Source organism: Salmo salar, chromosome ssa20 (genome assembly GCF_905237065.1).
Source record: "Salmo salar chromosome ssa20, Ssal_v3.1, whole genome shotgun sequence".
NCBI classification, from domain to species: domain Eukaryota; kingdom Metazoa; phylum Chordata; class Actinopteri; order Salmoniformes; family Salmonidae; genus Salmo; species Salmo salar.
Window position 1 is genome coordinate 19,832,926 of NC_059461.1, and position 27,754 is coordinate 19,860,679.

Genomic DNA, 27,754 nt, shown 5'->3' on the forward strand with positions numbered 1-27,754 from the left:
ATATATATATATATATATATATATATATATATATATATATCGAGATGTCGGTAAAACAAAAACAAAAAACTTGAAATAACATGCGGTTTGTCTAGGTCAGATTTCCACAGCCTGACTAGAATTAACTGTGGAGGTCATAAATGTGCTTTTGTGGCATAAATACAGAAAATTAGAGCTTGCGTTTTCTATTTCTAGAATCTAACTGAACTCGTACAACAAATCTGTCAGTTTACAACTCACACGGAGCCAGCTTTATACCTAGCTATGGGTACCGGCGATATACAGTGCATTCGAAAAGTATTCAGACCCCTTGAATTTGTTCCACATTTTGTTATGATGCTGCCACCACCATGCTTCACCGTAGGGATGTTGCCAGGTTTCCTCCAGACGTGACACTTGGCATTCAGGCAATTTTGGTTTCATCAAACCAGAGAATCTTGTTTCTCATGGTCAGAGTCCTTTAGGTGCCTTTTGGCAAACTCTAAGCGGGCTGTCATGTGCCTTTTACTGAGGAGTGGCTTCTGTCTGGCCACCTACCATAAAGGCCTAATTGGTAGAGTGCTACAGAGATGGTTTTCCTTCTGGAAGGTTCTCCCATTTCCACAGAGGAACTCTGGAGCTTTGTCAGAATGAACATTGGGTTCTTGGTTACCTCCCTGACCAAGGCCCTTCTCCCCCGATTGCTTGGCCAGGCGGCCAGCTCTAGGAAGAGTCTTGGTGGTTCCAAACTTCTTCCATTTCTTCCATTCCATTGTCAACTGTGGGACCTTATATAGACAGGTGTGTGCCTTTCCAAATCATGTACAATCAATTGAACTTACCACAGGTGGACTCCAATGAAGTTGTAGAAACATCTCAAGGATGATCAATGGAAACAGGGATGCACCTGAGCTCAATTTAGAGTGTCATTGCAAAGGGTCTGAATACTTATGTAAATAAGGTATTTCTGTTTTTAATATTTTATAAATGTGCAAACATTTCTAGAAACTTGTTTTCGCTTTGTCATTATGGGGTGTTGTGTATAGATTGAGGAAAACATTTGATTTAATCCATTTTAGAAGAAGGCTGTAATGTAACAAAATGTGGAAAAAGGGAAGGGGTCTGAATAATTCTTGAATGCACATTCATGTGAGGACTTATTTTGTGAAAAGGACTAAAATAGCTTTCCAGGTGATGCTATGAAACTTAATCTACAAGTCTGCACATATGCACGATGAAAGCAGTATTTCATCTAAAATAATTATCTTCTCTACAGGAGCCTGTAAGTACAGTCCTCAGTCCCACACAAAAAAAATACCATCCTGAATATGCAATACAATAGCAGGTCATAATTCACCACCGTGCCAGGGCGGGGATTTTTAAGGTGAAATGAGTCAAAGATTCTCTAGAAAAAATGGATTTCTAAGCATGTCAGATATGTTTAATACTCCTCTGTTATTCACAGTTCAGTTCATCTTTGACTTGTATCTTACCAGAGTGGACTTGATCCCCACACTCTCTGCAGCCTGGAAGGCTAGTGTGAAATTCCGCCTCTAAAGATCGGGAGACAAAAACACACACTATAAAGCTCCCTGATGACAGATTGAGACAACTGTAAAAGATTAAACAATAGCTAGGTTTCCATCCAATTGGCGACAGATTTCCATGCAAATACACTGCTCCAAAAAATAAAGGGAACACTTAAACAACACAATGTAACTCCAAGTCAATCACACTTCTGTGAAATCAAACTGTCCACTTAGGAAGCAACACTGATTGACAATACATTTCACATGCTGTTGTGCAAATGGAATAGACAACAGCTGGAAATTATAGGCAATTAGTTGCACCACAGACTGTCCAGGAGTTGGCGGATGCTTTAGTCCAGGTCTGGGAGGAGATCCCTCAGGAGACCATCCGCCACCTCATCAGGAGCATGCCCAGGCGTTGTAGGGAGGTCATACAGGAACGTGGAGGCCACACACACTACTGAGCCTCATTTTGACTTGTTTTAAGGACATTACATCAAAGTTGGATCAGCCTGTAGTGTGGTTTTCCACTTTAATTTTGAGTGTGACTCCAAATCCAGACCTCCATGGGTTGATAAATTGGATTTCCATTGATTATTTTTGTGTGATTTTGTTGTCAGCACATTCAACTATGTAAAGAAAAAAATATTTAATAAGATTATTTATTTCATTCAGATCTAGGATGTGTTATTTTAGTGTTCCCTTTATTTTTTTGAGCAGTGTATATTCTAAAATCTGCATAAAAACAATGTGCATTTTCCCACCAGAGATGTTTCCATCAAACTGACTTGTTGCGGATAGAAGGCTGTGCTTGATGATGTAGTGCAGATAAAAATGACGTTTGCAGTTAAGTTCCCATGTACCGAATAAGAAACGTTAGTTATATGGGTTTCCATTACAATTTCAACTCACGTAAACTTGCACAATCTGGTTTTGGCGCATGCTCTCTAGACTTCGCTGATAAAGTGGACAGGGGGATGATTATATGATGAGATATGGATAAGCGCAATGTCATTTTATTTGATAATTGGCAGCCAAGAACCGATCATCATGTCACCAGAATTCAAAATAATAGCCTACCCTCGATATTGAGCCTATTGGAAATTAGCATGAATATAACTTATTTCATCTGCCAATAAATATTTAATGCTTTTCCCCGTCATGGTGGTAGGCCCATATCATTCCGTGACTCCAAGTTTACTTCAATATGATGGTTATTAAGTCAATATTTGGCATTTCTACCGACATTTCTCAAATAATTACACTCACACAAAAAGATCCCACCACATCGAACGAACCAATCGTCTGTCGAATATGTATGAAATTGTACCGACTTCCTGTTTCCATGAGCCCTGTCGTGACTTTTTCTGATCAGGTAATTATTCCACATGTAATGGTTGGATGGAAACCTGGTTACAATTCTATGACACATTGCTACTTATCATCACTACAGTAGGAAATAGGCTTGCCTTTTCCTGGCTGGTGAGCTCCTGGTAGGGGATGTGAGCAGGCAGGTAGGTGTGGAGCATAGCGCAGAACGCAAGGCCGTCATTCCAGCTGCTGCTGAAGTTTGTTATGTCAATGTTCTGCCAGAAAGAGGGGAAACATTTTTTATTGTATTGCAAAGGTACAGTGTAAAGACATGTAGGGTGCAGAAGTGTATTGTATTGATAATCTAATAGATACTGGGTCCCAGACATTGGTCCTAAAAGCACCTCGTTGGGCCTCCCGAGTGGCACAGCGGTCTAAGGCACTGCATCGCAGTGCTAGAGGCGTCACTACAGATCCGGGTTCAAGACCGGGCTGTGTCGCAGCCGGCCACGACTGGGAGACCCATGAGGCGGCGCACAATTGGAGTAGCATCGTCCGGGTTAGGGGAGGGTTTGGCCTGCCGGGATGTCCTTGTCCCATGGAGCTCTAGCGACTCCTGTGGCGGCCCGGGCACATGCACGCTGACATGGTGGACAGTTGGACGGTGTTCACTCTGACACATTGGTGCAACTGGCTTCCGGGTTAAGTGAGCAGTTTCGGAGGATGCACGGCTCTCGACCATCGCCTCTACCGAATCCGTAAGGGAGTTGCAGCGATGGGACAAGACTGGAACTACCAATTGGATATCACGAAATAATAATAAAACCACCTCGTTGTTTCATCTTCCTACTAGTTTCAAGTTTTATTAGTCTTATGTACGGGATACACAGTACGTACGGGATACACAGTACGTACGGGATACACAGTACGTACGGGATACACAGTACGTACGGGATACACAGTACGTACGGGATACACAGTACGTACGGGATACACATAGTATACACTGTCCAACCAAATGCTTACTTGCAGGTTCCTTCTCCACAATGCAACAATAAGAAATAATAAAAGATAAGAATACAAACAAAGTAAAATGGCTCAGTAGAATAGAAAACATTTTAGCATAATTATATTACAGGAAGGCACCATTTATAGTCAGTTATTTAGAAGTGTTTTGGCATGGGGAAATTTTGGGGCAAGTGTTAAAATTGTGCAGTTGAGATGTGTGTGTGTGTAGCATGAATATACACTGAGTATACCAAAGTAGACTGAGAATGTACACTGAGTATACCCCCCCACACATTTTGCCCTCAGAACAGCCTCAATTCGTCAGGGCATGGACTCTACAAGGTGTCAAAAGTGTTCCCCAGGGAGGCTGGCCCATGTTGACTCCAATGCATCCCACAGTTGTGTCAAATTAGCTGGATGTCCTTTGGGTGGTGGACCATTCTTGACACACACGGGAAACTGTTGAGCGTGAAAAACCCAGCAGCGCTGCATTTCTTGACACAAACCTGTACGCCTGGTACAAGCATGTGGTCAGTCCAGTTCAAGTGTTCAGCAGTCTGATGGCTTGTAGATAGAAACTGTCTCTGAGCCTGTTGGTATCAGACCTCATGCTCCGATACAGTCTGCCTGATGGTAAGAGTGAACAGCTCGTGGCTGGGGTGTGTGGGGTCCTTGATGATGCTGCGGGCCTTCCTCAGGCTGAATTTCGAGTACATGTCCTGGATGGGTGGGAGCACGGCCTCAGTGATGTGCTGGGCCGTCTTCACCACCTGCTGGAGGGCCCTGCGATCGTGGATGTAGCATTTCACGTACCAGGCCGTGATGCAACCGGTCAGGACGCTCTCGATGGTGCAGCGATAGTATTTGGGGTGGCATGCCGAATTTCTTCAGCCGCCTTAGGAAGTAGAGACGCTGTTGCTTCCTCTTGACAAGAGTGGTGGTGTTGTTGGTCCATGTCAAGCCCTCGATGATGTGGACACAGAGGAACTTCAAACTGCTTACTCTCTTGACTGCAGTCCCGTTGATGTGGACCGGGCCATGTTCCCTCCTCTGCCTCCTGAGGTCAACAATAAACTCCTTTGTTTTACTGACGGTTGAGGGAGAGGTTGTTGTGGCCATACTGTCAGAAATAAACAGGCTTGTTTTCCTCACGAACAAACACTGTTTTATCAGAATGACCAAGTTTCTCTGAAGGAAGAGGTCATAAAGATTGAGTGGAGTATGATCCGTCTACTCAGATTCATTTGACTGGATGATCTCTTAACACCACATCGTAATCCTGACAGGATTGCTTACTCAGCAAGAGCAACATTTAAAACAGAAGAACTGCTGGTTTGTTTCCATCCCACTATAGTGCGAATCCCCAATGTATTGAATCTCATTGCCCTCCTCTCAGCCAGGGCAATTCACAGCTTTTCTGACAGGCGACACGACATGTGTAACATTTGGAGCACTTCCTGGAGAACCATGACAACCAGTCACTCTCTGCACTAGAACCAAGACCATAAAAAAAAGGCTGTTTCAATATGACAGAGTGGGTCTTAAAAACATGCCCTAAATAGCAAATTCAACCAATAAATAAAGTTTTCATAGTAGCCAAATGTTTATTCCCTCTGTGGATGACGTTTGAAGCCGTTCCCAGGCACTGTTGGTCCAGTCACATGCTTTAGAGTGGGAGAGGAACCATAAGGACAACACAATAAAACTGACAACAGTCCTCATGACAACATCTACAATGGTTTATGACTTGAGAGGGGAGCATAAAGGATGCGCTAACGTAGGTGTCGGACAGGGGCTTTAAAACTACAATTAACATAACTAGACCTCTGAAGGAATAAAGGACATTATGACAAGGTAATTGAATTAGATTGTCACTCCAGATAGTTGAGCTTATAAAAACCCTACCAGAGTCTCACTATTGAGACATTTAAAAAAGAAATCCTCATAAACAGAGAGGGACCCGAGAGGTGAAATGACCTGACCGGTCTGTTCTGACTGAACAACACATACCTGGTACCCCTCAGTCTTCTTCTGGCACCACTTGAGCAGTGCGTTCCTCTTGGACCCCCCCATACTCCCGGGCCAGCGCTGAGAGGGGGTCCTTCCGCTCCTCTCTGAACACACCACGAGAGGACAGAGAATCACTTGAATTTACACACATATTCAGACTCCATTGACTGGCTAGTCCACAAAGCCCATTTGGTATAGTCAAAATATCGTTTTAAACATAAAAAGGACTTAGTGGATTAGTATGTATCGTATCAAAGGTATGGAGCTGATGAGGGTTTTACCGGAGGCGGCTGCGTGCGGTGGGGGTGACGGAGGCGGTGGGGGAGGAGGAGGACAGGGAGGAAGCAGAGGCCATGGCCATCAGAGAGGAGGAGCCACCTTCAGGTGCAGAGATGTCCCTCTTCATCTCCTCACTGCTCCTGCGGGACACTGGCCACCACACAAACAGACAGAGATACAGTGTGAGTGACCAGTCTTCACTGCCAGTGACAACATATGTTCCGAAAAAAATATATACATTTTTAAATGTCGTTGAATTCTTTCTCAAAATGCATTTCACTTTACTGGCAACCATTTAAAAGAATTGTAGATCTATTTCAAGTCCTATTCATATGTCCATGATTTGTGATACCTGAGATGGCCATGGCCTTTGAGTCCATGTTGGACACCCTCTGGAGAGCAGAGGCAGGGCGGCTGGCAGAGGAGCCCCTGAGAAGATGCTCTGCTGTGGAGGGAAGAGGACAGTGACAGCGTGAAACACACGGGCATTATGACAACCCCACAACCACAGTGAGGAAACAGAAGCATTGAAATAAAGTGACTTCATATTCCCTTCAAAATGTTAGTTTAAGCAAGAGGGATTTTTTTCTTCCTCTTATACCCAAGGGATCAAAGTAACATTCCAGTCCTTGGAACTGTCAAGTTCCATCGAATAAGGTTAAAAAACAACCGGGACATTTAACTAAACATCGGAGGGCATGACCATTATAGCACGTTCACATTCCAGGCCCTGGAAATCACTAGAATATGTATGACAACATTTATGGGGGAGGCCAGTCACTGGGACACCACACTTTATATGGAGCTTTATTAAACCCACACATCAAAGTCAACAGACAGTCTTAATACTAGGAGGAACTAATATGTCTAAGATGAAATTGTATTATATCTGCAGCCATTTTCCTCCTTTATGAGTGACTGTGACGGAGTACTCATCTCTCATTTTATTCATGAGGGACCTAATGAGATCCAGATATGGAGCTCTGCTGTCAGTGTTGGTGTTTCTGCCGACTCACCTGGCATGCTGATGTCTGCGTAGCTGGGTCTTTTGTCACTCAGAGAGGAGAGGGCTTTGGGTGCAGAGGTGGACCCAGTTATGGAGTGTCTCTGAAATAGACCAACAATCATTGGATTAAAACTCGCTCACATACATATAAAATCAGGGATTTTTCTGCCATTGTAATCCTTGGGTGGTCAGTCTAAGCGTTTCTTCAGGTTGCCTAAGTCAAATAGTGTAAAAAAAAATATATAATACAAATAATAAAGGGCTAGAAAGCAGATAAAGTATATAGAAAAGATAATGAGCCTATATATTTAAAAATATAATCGTTGAGAAAAATATTACATAAAAGCCAGACACAGGGAGAATTGAGTATTCATTTTGTTATTTTTTGTTGTTGTAAAAGAACACAGCATTTCCATGGCAAAATGCATAGAATTTTAGCAAAATAGCTTTAAAAACAAAATGTTATTTCAGCTCAATGGCAGAATATGTAGAATCGCAGGAAAATAGGTTTAAAGCTGTAGCATTTTCTCTCAGCTCCATGGAGAAATATTGTAGCATTGCAGGAAAACACTAGCCGCTCTGATGAGCCGACCACGCCCCCTGCCACGCCCCCTGCCACGCCCACCACGTAAACCCCTTTTGTAATCCAAAAACCTCCCGAAAATGTCTTCACAATTCCAATAGAAGTAGTCTACTATGTGCAATTTCTGGAAAAATGCCCAGCTCGAGGAGGCCATTCTGACTGCAGCACCAGCAGCCAGGCATTGGCAATAATCTTGTGACTGCAGAGGAGGTCAATGATAGATGACAAAAAGCAGGACAGAAGACTTGAAACCTGTCTAGGAAACAGAAAAACCAATCTCTCCCTGAACTTTGACCCTTTCATATGAGAAGATCTGATACTCTGCTTAAATAATGTATTTAAAATATCCAATGCTCAGATTTTGCCCCTCTGTCAACATTATTACATCTATTGACTGAACTTGTCCTTATACTGTATTCAAACGTTTTCAGCAGTGACCCCATTTTTTTCACCAGAATTTCTGGGGACCCCATTGTTTCCTCAAGATTTCTCACAACCCCACCCCAACCCAAATCTAATGACAACTTTTTACATCAACAAATAACCTTCAACTCATTGCATTTTCATCCCTTATCAAAATGAAAAGAAACCAATGAATACATTTAGTGAAATTGTCTTTTTCAAATGATCTTTCTCAGCTTTGTAGGCTAACTTTCCTTACTAGCTTTCAGCTGAAGCTAACATCAATTCACTACACTATTACTAATATGATGATATGCAACACCATAAGGAAAAATATTGCTGATTTTAAAGCTGATTGTCACCAAAAACGTTATTAATTCACTTAATCTACCACGCCCAATCCCAAATGGACCCCCAAATCGAACACCCTATTCACTCGTGGAGATCTGAGAGGATTAGATTGGTATAAGCAATATAGTGACATTTCCACCTAGCCTATTACAGGGCAAGGTGGAACTATTACCATATTGCTTACACCTGTCAAATCTTTTCAGATCTCCACAAGTACATAGGGTGTAGGGCTTAGGGGTCCAATTGGGATTCGGCCAAGATCATCTTTTCTCGAGCCTCGAACTGACTGTGTGTGTGAATCAAATCACATTTTATTTGTCATATGCTTTGTAAACAACAAGTGTAGACTAACAGTGGAATGCTTACGTCATGGGTCTTAAAGAGACAGCGCACACTTACATAAGAAGATATTGCTTCTTCTATGCAAATGTTGTTGATCAGTACAATAAAATAAGTCCCAAATGGAAGGGAAACAGATTGTTTTTCATCTGTAGCCCCATGAAATCAGCCAAAATAAGATCAATAACTCAGTGCATGTACACAGTCCTATTGAATATGCATTCACCTGTATAGTAAATAGGTCGAGGCTACATCTTGATTTACTCAGATTATCAATAGACTAGAGACGTAGCATTCAAATAAATCATTACCATTATGTTGTTATGTAGTTAGATTGATAAAAAAACGAAGTCAAATGGATTGTATGATGATATAATTGATTCATAAATGCTTACATAAACAGTTTTTTTTTTTTAAATCAAACATTTCAAATGTAATGATATTTAACTCAAAAGATCTGTCTGGATCAAGTGCCACTCTACGACATTGGCTAATACGATTTATTTTTCCCCCCCTGGTATCGTTTTGGTATCGAGAATCGTGATACTAAACCTGGCATCGGTATCTAAGTCAAGATTCTGTTATCGTGACAACACTACATTGCAGATTCATGAAAAATGCGTTAGAGGCAAACAGCTGACATGTTTGAAAAAATGTGTGAGAGTTTAAAACAAGAGAAAGAATCTTTGGGTCATATGGATGATTTGGATGCACTGACTGAGTCACTATGGATAAGAGCGTCTGCTAAATTACCAAAATGTAAATTAAGGGAAAGTGAGGTAACGGAATTAGAGCTATGGGACATATTCTCAAAATACTCAATCTCTCATGGTCTGTGTATGAGGCAAGCCCAGGGACTGTCAACTGTGACAAAGTGCCAGAGGAAGAGGAGGAAGTGATATCTGTGGAGTATTGGAGGTCTATAAACACTGTGAATATAGGACAACTCTTAACCCGATGGTCACAATAACTCTTTAACTAGTGCACCGCTCCCTGACCTAGTCAGCACAGACAACAATTCCTTGCCATACTGATCTGGCGGTTCTAAAACACACCATTTGATCTAGACCTTGATAAATACAGGCCGTTTGGAAAGTATTCAGACCCCTTGACCTTTTCCACATTTTGTTACGTTACAGCCTTATTCTAAAATGGATTCAATTCTTGTTTTTTCCCCCTCATAAATCTACACAAAATACCCCATAATGACAAAGCAAAAACAGGTTTTTATACATTTTTGCAAATTTCTTAAAAACAAAAAACTGAAATATCACATTTACATAAGCAGCGATTACAGCCTCAAGTCTTCTTGGGTATAACACTACAATCTTGGCACACTGTATTTGGAGAGTTTCTCCCATTCTTCTCTGCAGATCCTCCCAAACTCGGTCAGGTTGGATAGGGAGCGTCGCTGCACAGCTATTTTCAGGTCTCTCCAGAGATGTTCAATCGGGATCAAGTCCGGGCCACTCAAGAACATTCAGAGACTTGTCCCAAAGCCACTCCTGCATTGTCTTGGTGTGTGCTTAGGGTCGTTGTCCTGTTGGAAGGTGAACCTTCCCCTCAGTCTGAGGTCCTGAGCAGGTTTTCATCAAGGATCTCTCTGTACTTTGCTCCATCTTTTCCTCAATCCTGACTAGTCTTCCAGTCCCTGCTGCTGAAAAACATCCCCACAGCTTGATGCTGCCACCACCATGCTTCACCGTAGGGATGGTGCCAGGTTTCCTCCAGACATGACGCTTGGCATACAGGCAATCTTGGTTTCATCAGACCAGAGAATCTTGTTTCTCATGGTCTGAGAGTCCTTTAGGTGCCTTTTGGCAAACTCTAAGCGGGCTGTCATGTGCCTTTTACTGAGGAGTGGCTTCCATCTGGCCACTCTACCATAAAGGCCTGATTGGTGGAGTGCTGCAGAGATGGTTGTCCTTCTGGAATGTTCTCCCATTGCCACAGAGGAACTCTGGACCTCTGTCAGAGTGACCATCGGGTTCTTGATCACCTCCCTGACCAAGGCCCTTCTCCCCCAATTGCTTAGTTTGGCCGGGCAGCCAGCTCTAGGAAGAGTCTTGGTGGTTCCAAACTTCTTCCATTTAAGAATGATAGAGGCCACTGTGTTCTTGGGGACCTTCAATGCTGCAGACATATTTTGGTACCCTTCCACAGATCTGTTCCTCGACACAATCCTGTCTCAGAGCTCTACGGACAATTCCTTTCGACTTGGTTTTTGCTCTGACATGCACTATCAACTGTGGAACCTTATATAGACAGGTTTATTTCCTTTCCAATCGAGTTGTAGAAACATCTGAAGGATGATCAATGGAAACATGATGCACCTGAGCTCAATTTCGAGTCTCATAGCAAAGGGTCTGAATACTTGTGTAAATAAGGTATTTAACTTTTTTTTTTACTGTTTTCGCTTTGTCATTATGGGGTATTGTGTGTAGATTGATGAGGGAAAAAAACAATTCAATCCATTTTAGAATAAGGCTGTAACGTAACAAAATGTGGAAAAAGTGAAGGGGTCTGAATACTTTCCGAATCCACTGCAGCTATGTGTGAATGACTGGTCTAGTGTAAGCCAGGTTTTTATTGTGTGCTTGACCTGATGCCTACACTTAGAGCTTGCCATGCAAACAAACACACTGAAATGGGTTCCAGGTGGCATACCTGTATGGGTGAGATGGCGGCTGCAGGAGGGGTCTTCATGGGGCTGGGGCTCAGGGGAGTGCGTGGTAATGTGGCAGCAGGTGCTGTCGGAGGAGCAGGGGCAGCGGCCGTGGGGACTGGGCCTGTTGTGAACAGAAATCAGTCACATCCCACAGTAATACTACTACATTGCATTAGTAGTGGTGTTACTGCTATGCTTATTACTAGGAATATACAAGTGAAATGAGAATAAAAGTACAAAAAAAGTGGTCCATATCTTACACTCGCAGGTTGGGGTACCTTGTGAGGAGGCATTGTCAAAGCTCTTGATGAGGGTTTTGACGGTGGGAGAGGGCTCTGAGGAGGTAGAGGAGCGACGGCTCAGGCCCATGCCCTGCCTCAGTACAGCCAGATCCCTCTCCACTGCATTCATGTAGTTATACACCCTGCCCCTCTCCTCATCCTGCCTAAGGAGACAAACACCAACACACTCAATACATATCAAGGCACATCAGGTCCCACCTCACCCATTTCATGTGGATGCAAATACAGACCACCACATCCAGCTTCATCAATGTGGCAATCACTGTTAACCCAACCCTGCACACATACAGTACCAGTCAAAAGTTTGGACACACCTACTCATTCAAGTGTTTTTCTTTATTTTTACTATTTTCTACATTGTAGAATAATAGTGAAGACATCAACTATGAAATAACGCATATGGAATCATGTAGTAAGCAAAAAAGTGTTCAACAAATCAAAAATATATTTTAGATTCTTCTAAGAAGCCACCCTTTGCCTTGATGACAGCTTTGCACATTCTTGGCATTCTCTCAACCAGCTTCACAAGGAATGCTTTTCCAACAGTCTTGGAGTTCCCACATATGCTGAGCACTTGTTAGCTGCTTTTCCTTCACTCTGCGGTCCAACTCATCCCAAACCATCTCAATTGGGTTGAGGTCGGGTGATTATGGAGGCCAGGTCATCTGATGCAGCACCATCACTCTCCTTCTTGGTCAAATAGCCCTTACACAGCCTGGAGGTGTGTTTTGGGTCATTGTCCTGTTGACAAACAAATGATAGTCCCATTAAGCGCAAACCAGATGGGATGGCGTATCGCTGCAGAATGCTGTGGAAGGCAAGCTGGTTTAGTGTGCCTTGAATTCTAATAAAATCACTGACAGTGTCACCAGCAAAGCACCCCCACACCATCACACCTCCTCCTCCATGCTTCACGGTGGGAACCACACATGCAGAGGTCATCTGCTCACCTATTCTGCGTCTCACAAAGACACGGCGGACGGAACCAAAAATCTCAAATTTGGACAGATTTCCACCGGTCTAATGTCCATTACTCGTGTTTCTTAGTCCAAGCAATTGTCTTTTTCTTATTGGGGTCCTTTAGTAATGGTTTCTTTGCAGAAACTCAACCACGAAGGCCTGATTCACGCAGTCTCCTCTGAACAGTTGATTTTGAGATGTGTCTGTTACTTGAACTCTGTGAAGCATTTATTTGGGCTGCAATCTGAGGTGCAGTTAACATTTACATTTAAGTCATTTAGCAGACACTCTTATCCAGAGCGACTTACAGTAGTGAATGCATACATTTCATGGTTTTTTTTGGTTTGTTTTTTTGTACTGGCCCCCCGTGGGAATCGAACCCACAACCCTGGCCTTGCACACACCATGCTGGCGTTGCAAACACCATGCTCTTCCAACTGAGCCACAGGGAACTCTAATGAACTTATCCTCTGCAGAAGAGGTAACTCTGGGTCTTCCTTTCCTGTGGCGGTCCTCATGCGAGCTAGTTTCATTATAGCGCTTGATGGTTTTTGCGACTGCATTTGAAGAAACATTCAACGTTTTGACATTTTCCAGATTGACTGACCTTCATGTCTTAAATGACAGACTGTCACTTCTCTTTGCTTATTTGAGCTGTTCTTGCCATAATATGGACTTGGTCTTTTACCAAATAGGGCTATCTTCTGTATACCACCCCTTCCTTGTCACAACACAACTGATTGGCTCAAACGCATTAAGAAGGAAAGAAATTCCACAAATTAACAAGGCACACCTGTTAATTGAAATGCATTCCAGGTGACTACCTCATGAAGCTGGTTGAGAGAATGCCAAGCGTGTGCAAAGCTGTCTTTTTTGGGAGGTTACTACATAATTCCATACATGTTATTTTATAGTTTTGATGTCTTCACTATTATTCTACAATGTGGAAAATAGCAAAAATACATAAAAACCATGGAATGAGTAGGTGTGTCCAAACTTTTGACTGGTACTGTAAATCTCCCCGATATGATCACAAGACAGCTGGCGTCGGCCACATGACACTTGGAATCAAGCACAGCGTGTTTCTCAGTGTCTCTTACTTGCGGTTCTTGACTTCGTCCAGCTCCTTGCCCAGCTTCTCGTTCTTCTCCTGGGCCTCGCGGAGACGGTGCCGCATATCCCCAATCTCCTCCTGTGCTTCCGACTTGATGTCATTAGCAATGACCACGGCTGTCTGCAGATCAGCCTGGAACTGACGCCACTCTGCCGACTCTTCCTGAACAGACAAACACACACGCGCGCACATACACAGACAGAAACACACACACACACACAGCAACATCATTTCGACCACTGAGCCGGGATAAAGCTAATGAGAACATTTGTGTAAGCAAATATCATCATATTGCTTTCGAGTGGATTCCAGTTGTAATGAACATGGCCCAAACCAAACCATAGTGCTTCTGTGCTTGACCGTGTCAGTGACCTCTGGTCCTCAGATGGCCCTATCCACTGGCCCACTCACCCTCAGCCTCCGGTGCAGAATCTTAATCTCCCGCTCCATGTCACGCTTCTGGTCCTGCAGTTTTTTTACAGAGTCTGAGGGAGGAAGCAGACATGGCTGAGTTCATGTGAACGGGCCACAGGATATATTCACACGCAGCGCAGGAAGAGAATCTGCTTTCAAACAATTCAAGAGCTGATCGAGACACTGACCTTAGCAGCACCAACTTATGAAACTAGAGGTTAGGGTTAATTATTGTGTAATTCAGTCTATGAAGTAAACTTGAATCCCATTGACGCCAATAGCAATATAGCTACACGTCAAGGAGTCTAAAAGGCAAAAAAAACATGATTGACTTTATCTACCAAGCGTATCAGAGTTAACATGTTATTTTCTGTTAAATAACAAGTTCATACAGCGTCTTCAAAAAGTATTCACAAGCCTAAATAAATTCAAGAGTAAAAATGCACTTAACAAGGCACATAATAAGTTGCATGAACTCTGTGTGAAAGTGTTTAAAATGATTTTTGAATGACTACCTCATCTCTGTAGCCCACACATACAGATAGTTGTAAGGTCCCTCAATTGAACAATGGATTTCAAACACAGAGTCAACCACAAAGATCAGAGAGGTTTTCCAATGCCTCGCAAAGAAGGGCACCTATTGGTAGATGGTTAAAAAAAAAAAAAAAGCAGACATTAAATATCCATTTGAGCATGGTGAAGTTATTAATTACACTTTGGGTGGTGTATCAATAAACCCAGTCACTAAAAGAGATACAGGCATCCATCCTAACTCAGTTGCCGAAGAGGAAGGAAACTGCTCAGGGATTTCACCCTGAGGCCAATGGTGACTTAAAACAGTTACATAGTTTAACGGCTGTGATAGGAGAAAACTGAGGATGGATCAACAACATTGTAGTTTCTCCACAATACTAACCTAAATGACAGAGTGAAAAGAAGGAAGCCTGTACAGAATAAAAATATTTAAAACATGCATCCTATCCTGTATGCAATAAGCCACTAAAGTAAAACTGCATAAAAATTGGCAAAGACATGACCTTCATGTCCTGAATATAAAGTGTTATGTTTGGGGCAAATCCAACAGAACACTGAGTACCATTCTTCATATTTTCAGGCATGGTGGTGGCTGCATCATGTTATGGGTATGCTTGTCATTGGGCAAAGGCTTGGGAGTTTTTTAGAATAAAAAGTAACGGAATAGCGCTAAACCCTAGAGGAAAACCTGATTCAGTCTGCTTTCCAAAAGACACTGGGAGACAAATTCACCATTCAGCAGGACAATAACCTAAAACACGAGTTGCTCACCAAGATGACATTGAATGTTCCTGAGTGGCCTAGTTAAAGTTTTGACTTCAAATAGTTTTGCAAATCTATGGCAAGACTTGAAAATGGCTGTCTAGAAATGGTCATCAACCAACTTGATGAATGTTTTAAGAATAATATGCAAATATTGTACAATCCAGGTGTGCAAACCTCTTAGAGACTTACCCAGAAAGACTTGCAGCTGTAATCGCTGTCAAAGGTGATTCTAACATGTATTGACTCTTGTGTAAACTATTTCATTTTCAATAAATTTGCAAATATTTCTAAAAACATGTTTCCACTTTGTCATTATGGGGTATTGTGGGTAGATGGGTGAGAAACATTTATTGAATTAATTCTGAATTCAGGCTTTAATGCAACAAAATGTGGAATAAATCAAGGGGTATGAATACTGAGTGACTTATGAACACACAAATAAACAAAGTTCCTTACTTAGTCCTATTCAATTATCAACTAAATAGGCTAATAAATAGCCTAATGCATGGCTGGCTACTACTGCCTGTATTTATTCCAGACACAGATTTAGATGAAGGTAGGCTAATTCACTTGCCCCATATATTGTTTCACTTCTGAGAGGAGCAAAACTTCTCCCCCAACACTTATACCACAACATTTGTACAATCAAAATGAACTATCTACATTTGTACTTTTATTTATTTATGATCGGTAAACATGCCTGGGAAAGAATAAATAATAATTTCAAGAAGCATGGGCTTGGATCACGACAGACATTATGTGAAAACATTCGCGCGTGTCTGCCTGGGGAAATGTGGTCCCGCAAAGCCAGGGTTGTGGGTTTTCGGTTCCCAAGGGGGACCAGTAGGAAAATGAATGCACTCACTACTGCAAGTGGCTCTGGATAACAGCGTCTGCTAAATGAGTAAAATGTCAAATGAAATGAGAGCAGACGGAGAGCAGCTTGTTCAAATCCAATCGTTGCAGGAGGTTCAACCAAAACTAAGCAAGTTTCTTTACAGACAGAAATACTAGTCAATAGTTGTTTGGCACTCACAATGCTTCACACTGTTAGAGTGAAAGAGAGATGCGTGCTGAAGGCTGAAAATGATCACAGATAATTAAAAAAAGATATACTCTTGTCATAATCGTATTCGGAAAATTCTCCACATCTATTACAATACTTGTTTTGACCGAGTACTCGGCAACACTCCTACTATACTGTTCACACTTTCCTCTGGCTGCAAGAAGCCTGACACAGCTCTACACAGCCACCATGTGGCACTGGCCAAAAGGTGGAAAAATGCATTGTGGGGTTCCACTGTTATGTCTTATGTGTAGAGCCAGGGGCTTCATTTATAACCATTGCATAAATTTCACACAAAATGTCTGAAAAGTCTGCGCACGTACAAAAATATAGAGATATAAAAACTTGGCGCACGCCATAGTATCCGAATGTTTCCCGTTACAAATCAGAACTGTCATAAAAAAACTGTGCGCCATGAACGAGCATTAAAACTCCACCTGGAAAACGGCCTCCATTCACATTTTATGGTGACAATAAAACCCTTTATTTGCTGTATAATTTAAAACTATTGGAATATTTAGTTTATCAATAGATTATTGGCAGTGCTGGAGAGTAGTAAACTACATGTAGTTCAACTAGTAATTTAACTACATTTTGCAGTAGCATGGTGGTAGTGGAACAAAATTCCCATCAGGTAGTGTTAACCTTTTTGCCATGTAGTGGTGTAGCTAACTCCTGGAACTACACACTACTCTTTTAACAAAAATAAAATATGGGTAAAATGGCCAATCATTTTCGTTCTTTTTCGGCATCAGACTGCCTAACTCACTTGAAACCTTGTTTTTGCGATTAATAGAATAAATTACACATTCTGTTAACACCTGACTACAGAGTGATCTGTTCTTGCAATTTGTCATCTACGACATCTCAGATTTACATATGATAATTTTTCACAAAGCAGTTTTGATGCCGTGAACAATTTCTTTTTTAAGTAACTTTAATTAAGTAAACTATATTTTTTAAGGGTAGCTTTAGTTTAACTTAACTTCCTCAAGTGTGAAGTAATGGTAGCTTGGTAAACTATATTTTCAGAGTAGCTTCCCCAACACTGATTATGGGTTTCCATGTCCTGCCTTGGTATAGGTCTGAGATTAAATTGGATATGTCACGCAATACTGTAGCCTGCCCATACAGTTAAATACTTTACATAAGCTACTGGCTTATGTAAAATATAAGTTTTACTGTGTTGGCAGAATATTTTAATATTTTGCACAAATGTATGCTGTATCTGGCAAAGGACTGCCAGTTTCTACAGAAGAAAGAAATGGTCAATTGTTGTGGACCTGTCAGCAGAATTTTTGAATTCAACAATGTTTTTGCATTGACTTTTCCTCCTGCCTAAATATGATAGATTGCCTGCGAATTCTAAAACATAAAAAAATAAAAATACAGTACTTACAGTAGCATACTTCAACGTAAAATATCAACCGTTCACCTGTTAAATTCAACTGTAGGTCTATATTATAAACCACGCTGCATATGGGATGGCAAAACTTGAAATACATATAGTCTATCTATTTAATAGGCCCATGAGAGATGAGCATGGTCATTTGTTGTATGGCTACCTTGGGAATATGAACCCATCATGTCCAGAAAATGAATTTATTGTAAAACGGTTATGAAAATAAATAGGAAAAATATTCCCGTTGTCTAATTATATTAGACTCTAAAAATATTTTTTTTTTCACTCCAACGACTGCATTCTTGGTAATGTTTTCCTGTTTTTTTTTGTTGTTGCATAAAATACTTACTTCGAACACACAGACAGCGTCACTGCGCAAAACAGTACGCAGCATCATCTAGATATGTATGCAACAAATGTTAAACATTCACCTTCTGCTACCATTTCTGTCAAGCCGTCTACGCAGACAGTTTGACACATACGGTCGATAAATCCAACGTCTGCACCATACCACATCGAACGCAATGCCTCTGCAACGCAATGCTGCAAGGCAAACGCAGCGTTTCATTGGAAATGAATGTAATTCTGGTGAACCAAAATGCAATGACGCTGTCGGTGTGATCGAAGCGTAAAGTTTGCGGGGAGGTGAGCACATTCTCTCAAGTATAAATGTCAACTTTAGCGTGAAACTTCCCAATTTAGTTAGTGAGCTGTAGAATCACTGATCGACAAATAGTATTCCCTGCCAAATAATAGGTTTGTGCGATTAAGATCTCCCCGTCAAACACACACGCACAACCAGACATGGATAGATTGATTGATGGCAGACAGCTTATGTTAATTACAAAACATTTCCTAAGATTCCTGCCTGCAGTAACATTAGTGGACAATGTTGGAATTACCGGTAAAAGCACAGTGCCTCAAAAAGTGCCCTAAAAATCCTGGACTTGACCCTGGAATAGATCTATGATGCTGTGACATGTTTTCCCCCTTGGCCATAGCCCACTCACTCTCTAGGTCTGTGATGATGAGGTTGTCGTGGAGTTTTACAGCTCGGTGCTGCTCCACCTCGTCCTCCAGCTCAAAGACGGTCTCCTTCATGTCCCCGATCTCAGTCTCCTTCTCCTGCAGCTCCCCGCGCTGCTTCTCCAGCCCACGCTTCTGCTCTGCCATTTGCTTCTGCTCCTGCTCCTGGATGTCCCGGTACTCCCGATCCAGCTGCACAAACCACCAGGGGACTCAATCATTATCTCATTCATAAACTAAATGGCCCAAATGAATGCTCATTCTTCTTTTCAGTGGTGAGGGTGCATATAAAGCAGACACATGCATTTCTATGAAAGCTTTTAACCTCTTCGCTATAGGGGGCAGTATTTTCACGGACGGATGAAAAACGTACCCAAATTAAACGGCCTACTACTCGGGCCCAGAGTCAAATATTAGCATATTATTAGTAGATTTGGGTAGACAACACTCTGAAGTTTCTAAAACTGTTTGAATGATGTCTGTGAGTATAACAGAACTCATATGGCAGGCAAAAACCTGAGATAAATCCAACCAGGAAGTGGGAAGTCTGAGAATTGTAGTCTTTCAGACCATTTTCTATTGAAACTACAGTGTCTGTGGGGTCAACTTACACTTCCTAAGGCTTCCACTAGATGTCAACAGTCTTTACAAAGTTGTTTGAGTCTTCTATGGTGAATTTTGACCGAATAACAGCCGGTTCAAGCAGTGGACAGTCTGAGGTCATGTAGTTACTTCATGCACATTCACGCATGGATAGCATTTTTTATTTTTCTTCTGTAATGAATACGCTATTGTCCGGCTGGAATATTATCGATTGTTTATGTTAAAAACACCCTAAGGTTTGATTGTAAACAGCGTTTGACATGTTTCTACAAACGGTAATGGAACTTTTGAGCTTTTCGTCTATTGATTGCGCCCCGTCTCGTGCCTTTGGAATAGGTTCTGGACGCGCCAACAGAACGGAGGTATTTGGACATAAATTATGGACTTTATCAAACAAATGAACAATTCTTGTGGAAGTGGGAGTCCTTCCGAGTGCATTCCGCCGAAGATCAGCAAAGGTAAGAAAATATTTATAACGGTATTTTAGAGTTTTGACGATGATGGCAGAGCTCTGTACTCAGAATATTGAACAATGTGCTTTCTCCGTAAAGTTATTTTGAAATCTGACACAGCGGTTGCATTAAGAGGTAGTATATCTATAATTCTTTAAATAATTGTTATATTTTGTCAACGTTTATGATGAGTATTTCTGTAAATGAATGTGCACATTGTGGTCATTCACTGGAAGTTTTGGAGGCTAATCATTTTCTGAACATCACGCGCCAATGTAAAATGCTGTTTTGGATATAAATATGAACTTGATCAAACAAAACATACATGTATTGTGTAACATGATGTCCTAGGAGTGTCATCTGATGAAGATCGTCAAAGGTTAGTGCTTCATTTTAGCTGGATTTGGAGTTTTTGTGACACATCTCCTTGCTAGGAAAATGGCTGTGTGGCTTTTCTTGTTTAGGTTGTGTCCTAACATAATCTAATGTTTTGCTTTCGCTGTAAAGCCTTTTTGAAATCGGACAACGTGGTTGGATTCAGGAGAAGTTTCTCATTAAAATGGTGTAAAATAGTCATATGTTTGAGAAATTAAAATTATTAGATTTTTGATGTTTTGAATTTCGCGCCCTGCTGTTCCATTGGCTGTTGGCTAGGCGTTCCGCTTAACTTCTTGCCTAGATGCAAGAAGTTAAGGTGGTATGGAGAAACTTCGTGAACTTTTCACAAGTTGAATACAGGAGACAGAAGCAGTCTCGCAATTTTGATGGTGAAAATGGGCAAACTATCAAAAGGGTGGGATCAAGGATCAAATGTACTAACTGTAGGATAGTGTGTGCATGGTGGACTCACCTTACTGAGGGTGTCCTGCAGCCTGGTGACATCAGTGCGGGCGTGGCTCAGCTCCTCCTGCAGTTTGGCAGCCCTGCCCTCCGCCGCCTCCTTGTCCAGCCGAACCCCCTCCAGCAGCTGGCAAATGTCACTTTTGTCTCCAGAGTTGTGGATGGAGTAGAGCTCAGCCACCTTCTGCCTCTCCTGGTCCAGCTGGGCCCTGCAGCGGCTCAGCTCTACCTGGTCACAGCTTACCGCTGCCTTGTACTCCTCCAGCGCTGCCACCATGGCCCCCCGGTCCTGCCTCTCAGACTCCATGATGTGCTCCATGTGGTGGTTCCTCTCCTTCAGAGCCCCAATTACCCCCTGGGCCTCAGCGTTGTCCTGCTCCGCCATCTTCAGCGTGTTGCTGAGGTGCTGCTGCACTCCCAGCAGCTGCTCCCTCTCGAAGCGGGCGTTGTCAGCCAGGTCCACGTAGCGCTGCTCCAGCTCCATGTAGCGGCCACTCTTGATGTCCTCCTCCAGGACGTAGGACAAGTGGTGATCGTCCAGCAGAGAGCGGAAGTACTCAATCTGCCGGCCGTAGTGCTCCAGCTTGTCGCTCTGCTGGCACAGGGAGTCCATGAGGATTACCTTCTCTTCCCCTAGTCTCTCGTTCTCTCCGTTCAGCTCCTGGGTGATCTGCTGCAGGTCAGCCAGCTCCTGTAGTGTGGCTTGCAGCTCTTCGGCCGTGCTGTGCTGGTTCTCCTCCATCTGGTGAATGCGCTCCGTCAGGCAGGCCACAGACACCTCGCTGGCGTTGTCGCTGCTGCCCCGGCGTGAGCACTCTCGCCTGGGCACGCTCTCCGACTCGGAGGAGGACGAGGCTCCGGAGGGGGCGTCCAGGGCGTCATCGCTGGAGGTGACGCCCTGGTAGACCTCGCTGGACTCACTGTCCAAGTTGTCCACTGAACCACTGTGCTGCTGGGCTGTCAGCAGGTCCTCCAGGGAGCCCGGGGCAGAGCCTTCCACAGAGGAGGTGAGGGTACCAGTGCCCCCGCCATCACTGTGGCCGCTGCTGACTGCCAGGTCTGGGCTCAGGGAGGGGTAGCTGAAGAACTTGTCAGAGCCATCCAGCCTCTGCTCCAGGGAGAAGCCCAGCGCATTGAGCCGGTCCTTCAGCATGCGGTTCTCACTCTTCAACAGGTTCAGCTCCTCACGAATGGCATGGTTCTGCTCCTGTAGGAGAAGCAGTGTGGACTCCACATCCGCTGCTGTGATGGCTGACACCTCCCTCTCCTGGGGCTTCTCCTCCTCCCCTCCTCCTCCTCCTCCCTCCTCTGGGGGCACCTCCTCCCCTCCCAGGCCCAGCTGGGCCCTCATGTCCCTCAGCTCGCTGCGCAGGTGCAGGATCTCCAAGTCTTTGCTCTTGGCCAAACCCAGCAGGTCTTTCACCTTGGCCTCCAGGGCCACCTTGACACTGATCTGGCTGTCTGATTTAGACTTGTTCATCCGGCCCTCCGACTCCGCCAGCTGCTGGGTGCGAGACCGCTTTCCCTGGGCCACATCCTCCTGCCCCACCCCCGATGATGACTGCTTCTTACTAGCCGATGTTCTGGATGTCCGCAGACGGTCCCTTGACGAGTTGGGCTCCTTGGAGGTGGAGGACGTCACACGTTTGGCTGAAGAAGAGAGACAGAACCCAGCAAGCATGAAATGCAGAGTAATAATAAGTACGATGAAAATAGCATAGGTCATTGGAGGCTAGTCAGCTAATATAAAGATATAAACAGATTTACCTGAGCTAGTCTTTGGTTTACTGTATGGGTTACCACTGCTGGTCCCTGTGGAGGCAGTCCTCTTGTTCTTGGTCACAGTGCTGTTCATAGCTGGAGTGCCCCCTGCCATTGCTGCTAGCAGATCATCATTGCTTTTAACCTGGAGAACAAATCACATGGAAAAAACGACTTTAATGCCCACTAATCCAGCCAGCAGGCTGAATAATAACATAGGATTGTTCGGTACCATGATAAACATGTACAAATGGGAGTTGGCAAAGTAGGCCATTGTATATCATTTTGAATTTGATAGAAGTGTACTTGGCTTAGTGACAAGACGTGTAGTGGTATAGAAGTGTACCTTTGACAGAGGTGCCGTTGTGGTGGTCTTGGCTGCAGCCTTGCCTGTGATTCCTGTAGCCGCGCCTTCAGTCTTCCCCCTCTCTCCACTCTGAGCCTTACTCACCACCGGCCTGCCTGTCTTCTTCATACTGGGCTCTCTGATGCCCATACATTTACACCTCACTCTGGATACACACAGGGAGAAAGGACAACATATCAATGGAAGGACTCACTTCAACTACATGCTCATTTGACTTCATCTCTCTTCATCCCCGTGTGACTGTCATCAGCTTTACCAGATGGCAGTCATAGGCTGGTTGGGGTTCAACTAGGGTTGTTCTCTGCCCTGAAGTTCCTACTGTCACTAATACAGATTTAATACACAATCCATGTTTATTAGTTCACGTGTCTCACCCAGGTGCATGGACAACTTGCCTTGCTGTCATGATGACCAAGGTAGGGAAAGTATTTAGGGCTTTATCTATGACAGCAGAGGTTATAAAACAGCGTTATAGGACAAATGAGGCAGTCTTTTTTTGTCCTGAAAGTTACATACCCAGAAGTTAAGAAATATTCTAGTTGTTGAACACAAGACATTTTTACTTTTTTTGTCTACAAGGAATAATTGTGCAATAAATCGCAAGAGTAAATCATAATTGCAAGAGAGCCTAAAAATAAACCAATTTGCAGAGTAATGGCTTTCCAAAGGGCTCGGCCAGACTACGGTTCTCAGAGATGTGAGCATAGTTTAAATTCTATACTGCTGGAGACGAGACGGGACAGGGAGGGGCAGATCTCAGTAATATCCCTCAGCTGAGTGACATTAGTGGTGCTGTTCTCCCCTGCAATTCCTATGATCTGTAACCCAACCTGCTGGCCATACTATCCTGCACAGCATATGCGACAATTAAACCAAACAGGCTTTCTGGATGACTTTATGCCTGCCGTCAAGCTGGGTGCAGGTGGATGTACCAACGCCCTCCCTGGATGGCCATCATTGTTTAATCAAGTAAGCAGACAAAGTTGAGTAAATATTATACTTGTTTCTTTTCTAAATATAAATTATATAGGGAGCATTTCTGTCTAAATAGAATATTCAGTGCCTGTGATAACATTTTCTGAACTCTTTTGCTTGGCATATTAATAAATTCAGATATGCAGCCAAAACCCTTCCACTTGTCTTTCTACTTTAAACAATCCGTCAAAAAGAGGTGCAAAAAGGGAAAACGCAGTCTGGTCCTTTTGGGTCTTTCTGCACTCTGCTGGAGTTATGAGATCTTTCCAGAGCTTTTTTAACAGCTCCCAGTTGTCCTCTCTCGCCTCTCATTTATGGCAGAGCAGCAGAGGGCTTGTGCTCGTTAGGAGTAAACTCTGCCTAATGTCTCTCAGCTGCGTGTGTTGAAGCCCCGTGATTCCTGTGGTTGGAAGGTGCTTGTGTATTCAGACCCCCATTGAAATATGCCTAGTAGTGTACACATTCTTGAACAGCCAGAGGGTAAGAGACAGAACAGATAATGAATGTTGAAATAACAATGAAATGCAATACACTAACATACACCCTTATTGGCAGTGGAATATTAACGCAAAACGTGGCATTGGAACATTCCTGTAAAGTTGCACCTTTAATGTAAAACAAAACTGAAAGAGGGACATCTTGCAACAGAAGAGTGTTCTACTGTAGCCTACACTCCCCAGTCAGGTGTGTCTGTTCACAGCCTAGCTGACCTCTGTTTGGATTGTGCAGGATATGTCGCCAACTGCTGACATGGGCTCTCAACACACAGCCTGGGTATAGCTTCCTGTACCTCAGATGTGGGTCAAAGATCACCCAAACACACAACCTGGAAGGCTGCCCTTTTCTTTGGCTATGAATGAATGGGACTGAGTGAGAGAGGCTGCGGGTATAGCCTAGACTTTCAGTCTATTCATAGAGTAACATGACAGAATGCCTTCCATAGACTATCAGGTTCAGGTGTGCAGTAATACTTCAAAGGCTTTCTTATAGTCAAAATATTAGTAATGCATCCCAGCATACTGGAAGAAAAAATAAAGGCCTTGGTCTTATGTAAAATGCACTGTGTGCAAATGGGTTACAGAAAGTGAAAGGACACGACAATCCCAGCTATGCATTCATGGGTGGGTAAAGGGTTGGCGTCTAGGGTGATGAGCTCTCGCTCAGCAACAGACCTGCAAGATCTAAAGCCAGCACTGGTCATGATGATTGGGCTAGTGCTGCTATTTGATTACAACAATGTCAGGATAATGGATGCACGGAACCCTTGGATTCAATCCAAGGCTGACCCGGAGGACAACTATGCACAGTCAGTGTCCACTTGTTGCTTATGAAACAAAACCATTAAAAGCGGGAAAAAAGGGAGCAAGAGAGAGCAAGAGTCTTAGTGAGTTAGGCCTACTGCAAACTGCCTCTCCCTCCTCTTCCTTATTCAGTGCTTTCCCTTCCATTCCATCTGCTTCCTGTGATGGCGTCTGAGAAAATCCTACAAGGATGAACGTGTGCGAGGACAAGTAGGCACCAGTGTGTTTCAGACAGAGCAGACAGTGTAACCTCTGAACTCTTCAGTCTAAAACATCATAGCCGAAGACCCAGTCCTCCTAACAGATCCAACCAAGCCATCCTTCATGTACCTTATGATATACCAGTGTTTCCCAATCATTTGGGTCCCCAGGACCAGGATGTAGAAACACTGAGCTATGCAGAGCATACAACACAAAACACATGCCTAGGACAATCTGTATCAGAGCTAAGGGGACATCACGGTGTGAGGTGAACAACTCCGGCTTCTTTAAAAAGTAGCATCAGACTATGCACAATCACACATGCACAAACGGGTGCTTAGGTAACCTCCAGCTCTAGGAACATTTCCAAGTACTGAAGATTTTTCACTTTGGGACATTTTTCCAAAAGGCAGGATTCAGAGACAAGGAGGAGTAGCCAAATTCCTATTGCATAAGTCACATTCCCTGGACAGGACATGGAAGAGCAGAAAGTACATCTTATTCAGGAAAATAAAGAATAGTCAGGAGAAATATCTGCTCACTTTGAATTCTTCTACTGTATAATGAGAAGTGTGTGTTTCATATTTTCAAAATAAAGTAGCTATATGGGCTTTAGAGAGACCTCTAAGTTGCATGTGTAAAAAAGAGTGACATGCTTCAGGCCCAGGGAATCACAAACATAAATAATGTGGCTAGATGGTCTGATTTATTAGGCAACTTGTCATAACTATGATACCAATTATTGGTATACAGTCAAACAAAGCACTGCAAAAACTTGGAAAGTTTCTTCACCAGCCAGAATGTTTAGTCAAATTAAATGTGAACTTACTCTGCCGATTGTCTGTGCGGCTGGTCGAAATTTGAGACAAAATATCCAGACTTTTAGAGTGCCGGTACTGCCTTTGAACTTTCTATCAACTGGCATATGCTCAAAACCATGTAAACACTAGAGGTCGACCGATTAATCGGAATGGCCGATTAATTAGGGCCGATTTAGCGTTTTCATAACAATCGGAAATCGGTATTTTTGGACGCCGATTTGGCCGATTTAAAAAAATAAAAAATTAAGACCTTTATTTAACTAGGCAAGTCAGTTAAGAACACATTCTTATTTTCAATGACGGCCTAGGAACGGTGGGTTAACTGCCTTGTTCAGGGGCAGAACGACAGATTTTTACCTTGTCAGCTCAGGGATTCAATCTTGCAACCTTACGGTTAACTAGTCCAACGCTCTAACCACCTGCTTTACATTGCACTCCACGAGGTTACGCGAATGCAGTAAGAAGCTAAGGTAAGTTGCTAGCTAGCATTAAACTTATCTTATAAAAAACAATCAATCAATCAATCATAATCACTAGTTAACTACACATGGTTGATGATATTACTAGTTTATCTAGCCTGTCCTGCGTTGCATATAATCGCTTAGGTACACGTTGCTCCAACCATAAACATCAATGCCTTTCTTAAAATCAATACACAAGTATATATTTTTAAACCTGCATATTTAGTTAATATTGCCTGCTAACATGAATTTATTTTAACTAGGGAAAATGTGTCACTTCTCTTGCAAACAGAGTCAGGGTATATGCAGCAGTTTGGGCCGCCTGGCTCGTTGCGAACTGTGAAGACTATTTCTGCCTAACAAAGACAGCCGACTTCACCAAAGGGGGGATGATTTAACAAAAGCGCATTTGCGAAAAAAGCACAATCGTTGCACGACTGTACCTAACCATAAACATCAATGCCTTTCTTAAAATCAATACATAGAAGTATATATTTTTAAACCTGCATATTTAGCTAAAAGAAATCCAGGTTAGCAGTCAATATTAACCAGGTGAAATTGTGTCATTTTGCGTTCATTGCACGCAGTCAGGGTATATGGAACAGTTTGGGCCGCCTGGCTCGTTGCGAGCGAACTAATTTGCCAGAATTTTACGTAATTATGACATAACACTGAAGGTTGTGCAATGTAACAGGAATAACGTTTTGTTTTCGAGATGATAGTTTCCGGATTCGACCACATTAATGACCTAAGGCTCGTATTTCTGTGTGTTATTATGTTATAATTAAGTCAATGATTTGATAGAGCAGTCTGACTGAGCGATGGTAGGCACCAGCAGGCTCGTAAGCGTTCATTCAAAATAGCACTTTCGTGCGTTTTGCCAGCAGCCCTTCGCAATGCATTGCGCTGTTTATGACTTCAAGC

General features: G+C 43.0%; 1 protein-coding gene across 1 annotated transcript in view; it reads right to left on the bottom strand.

Moving 5' to 3' along the window:
* Positions 1-27,754, bottom strand: part of specc1la (sperm antigen with calponin homology and coiled-coil domains 1-like a) — a 34,007-nt gene that overhangs the window by 3,433 nt on the left and 2,820 nt on the right. Inside the window, 15 exon segments of the mRNA XM_014160418.2 lie at positions 1,473-1,532; positions 2,978-3,094; positions 5,838-5,897; positions 5,899-5,941; positions 6,119-6,266; positions 6,469-6,561; positions 7,133-7,223; positions 11,465-11,586; positions 11,726-11,910; positions 13,828-14,003; positions 14,253-14,326; positions 19,033-19,240; positions 20,954-22,593; positions 22,711-22,849; positions 23,051-23,216. Coding sequence (XP_014015893.1) covers positions 1,473-1,532; positions 2,978-3,094; positions 5,838-5,897; positions 5,899-5,941; positions 6,119-6,266; positions 6,469-6,561; positions 7,133-7,223; positions 11,465-11,586; positions 11,726-11,910; positions 13,828-14,003; positions 14,253-14,326; positions 19,033-19,240; positions 20,954-22,593; positions 22,711-22,849; positions 23,051-23,200 — 3,306 coding nt within the window. The 5' untranslated portion in view covers positions 23,201-23,216.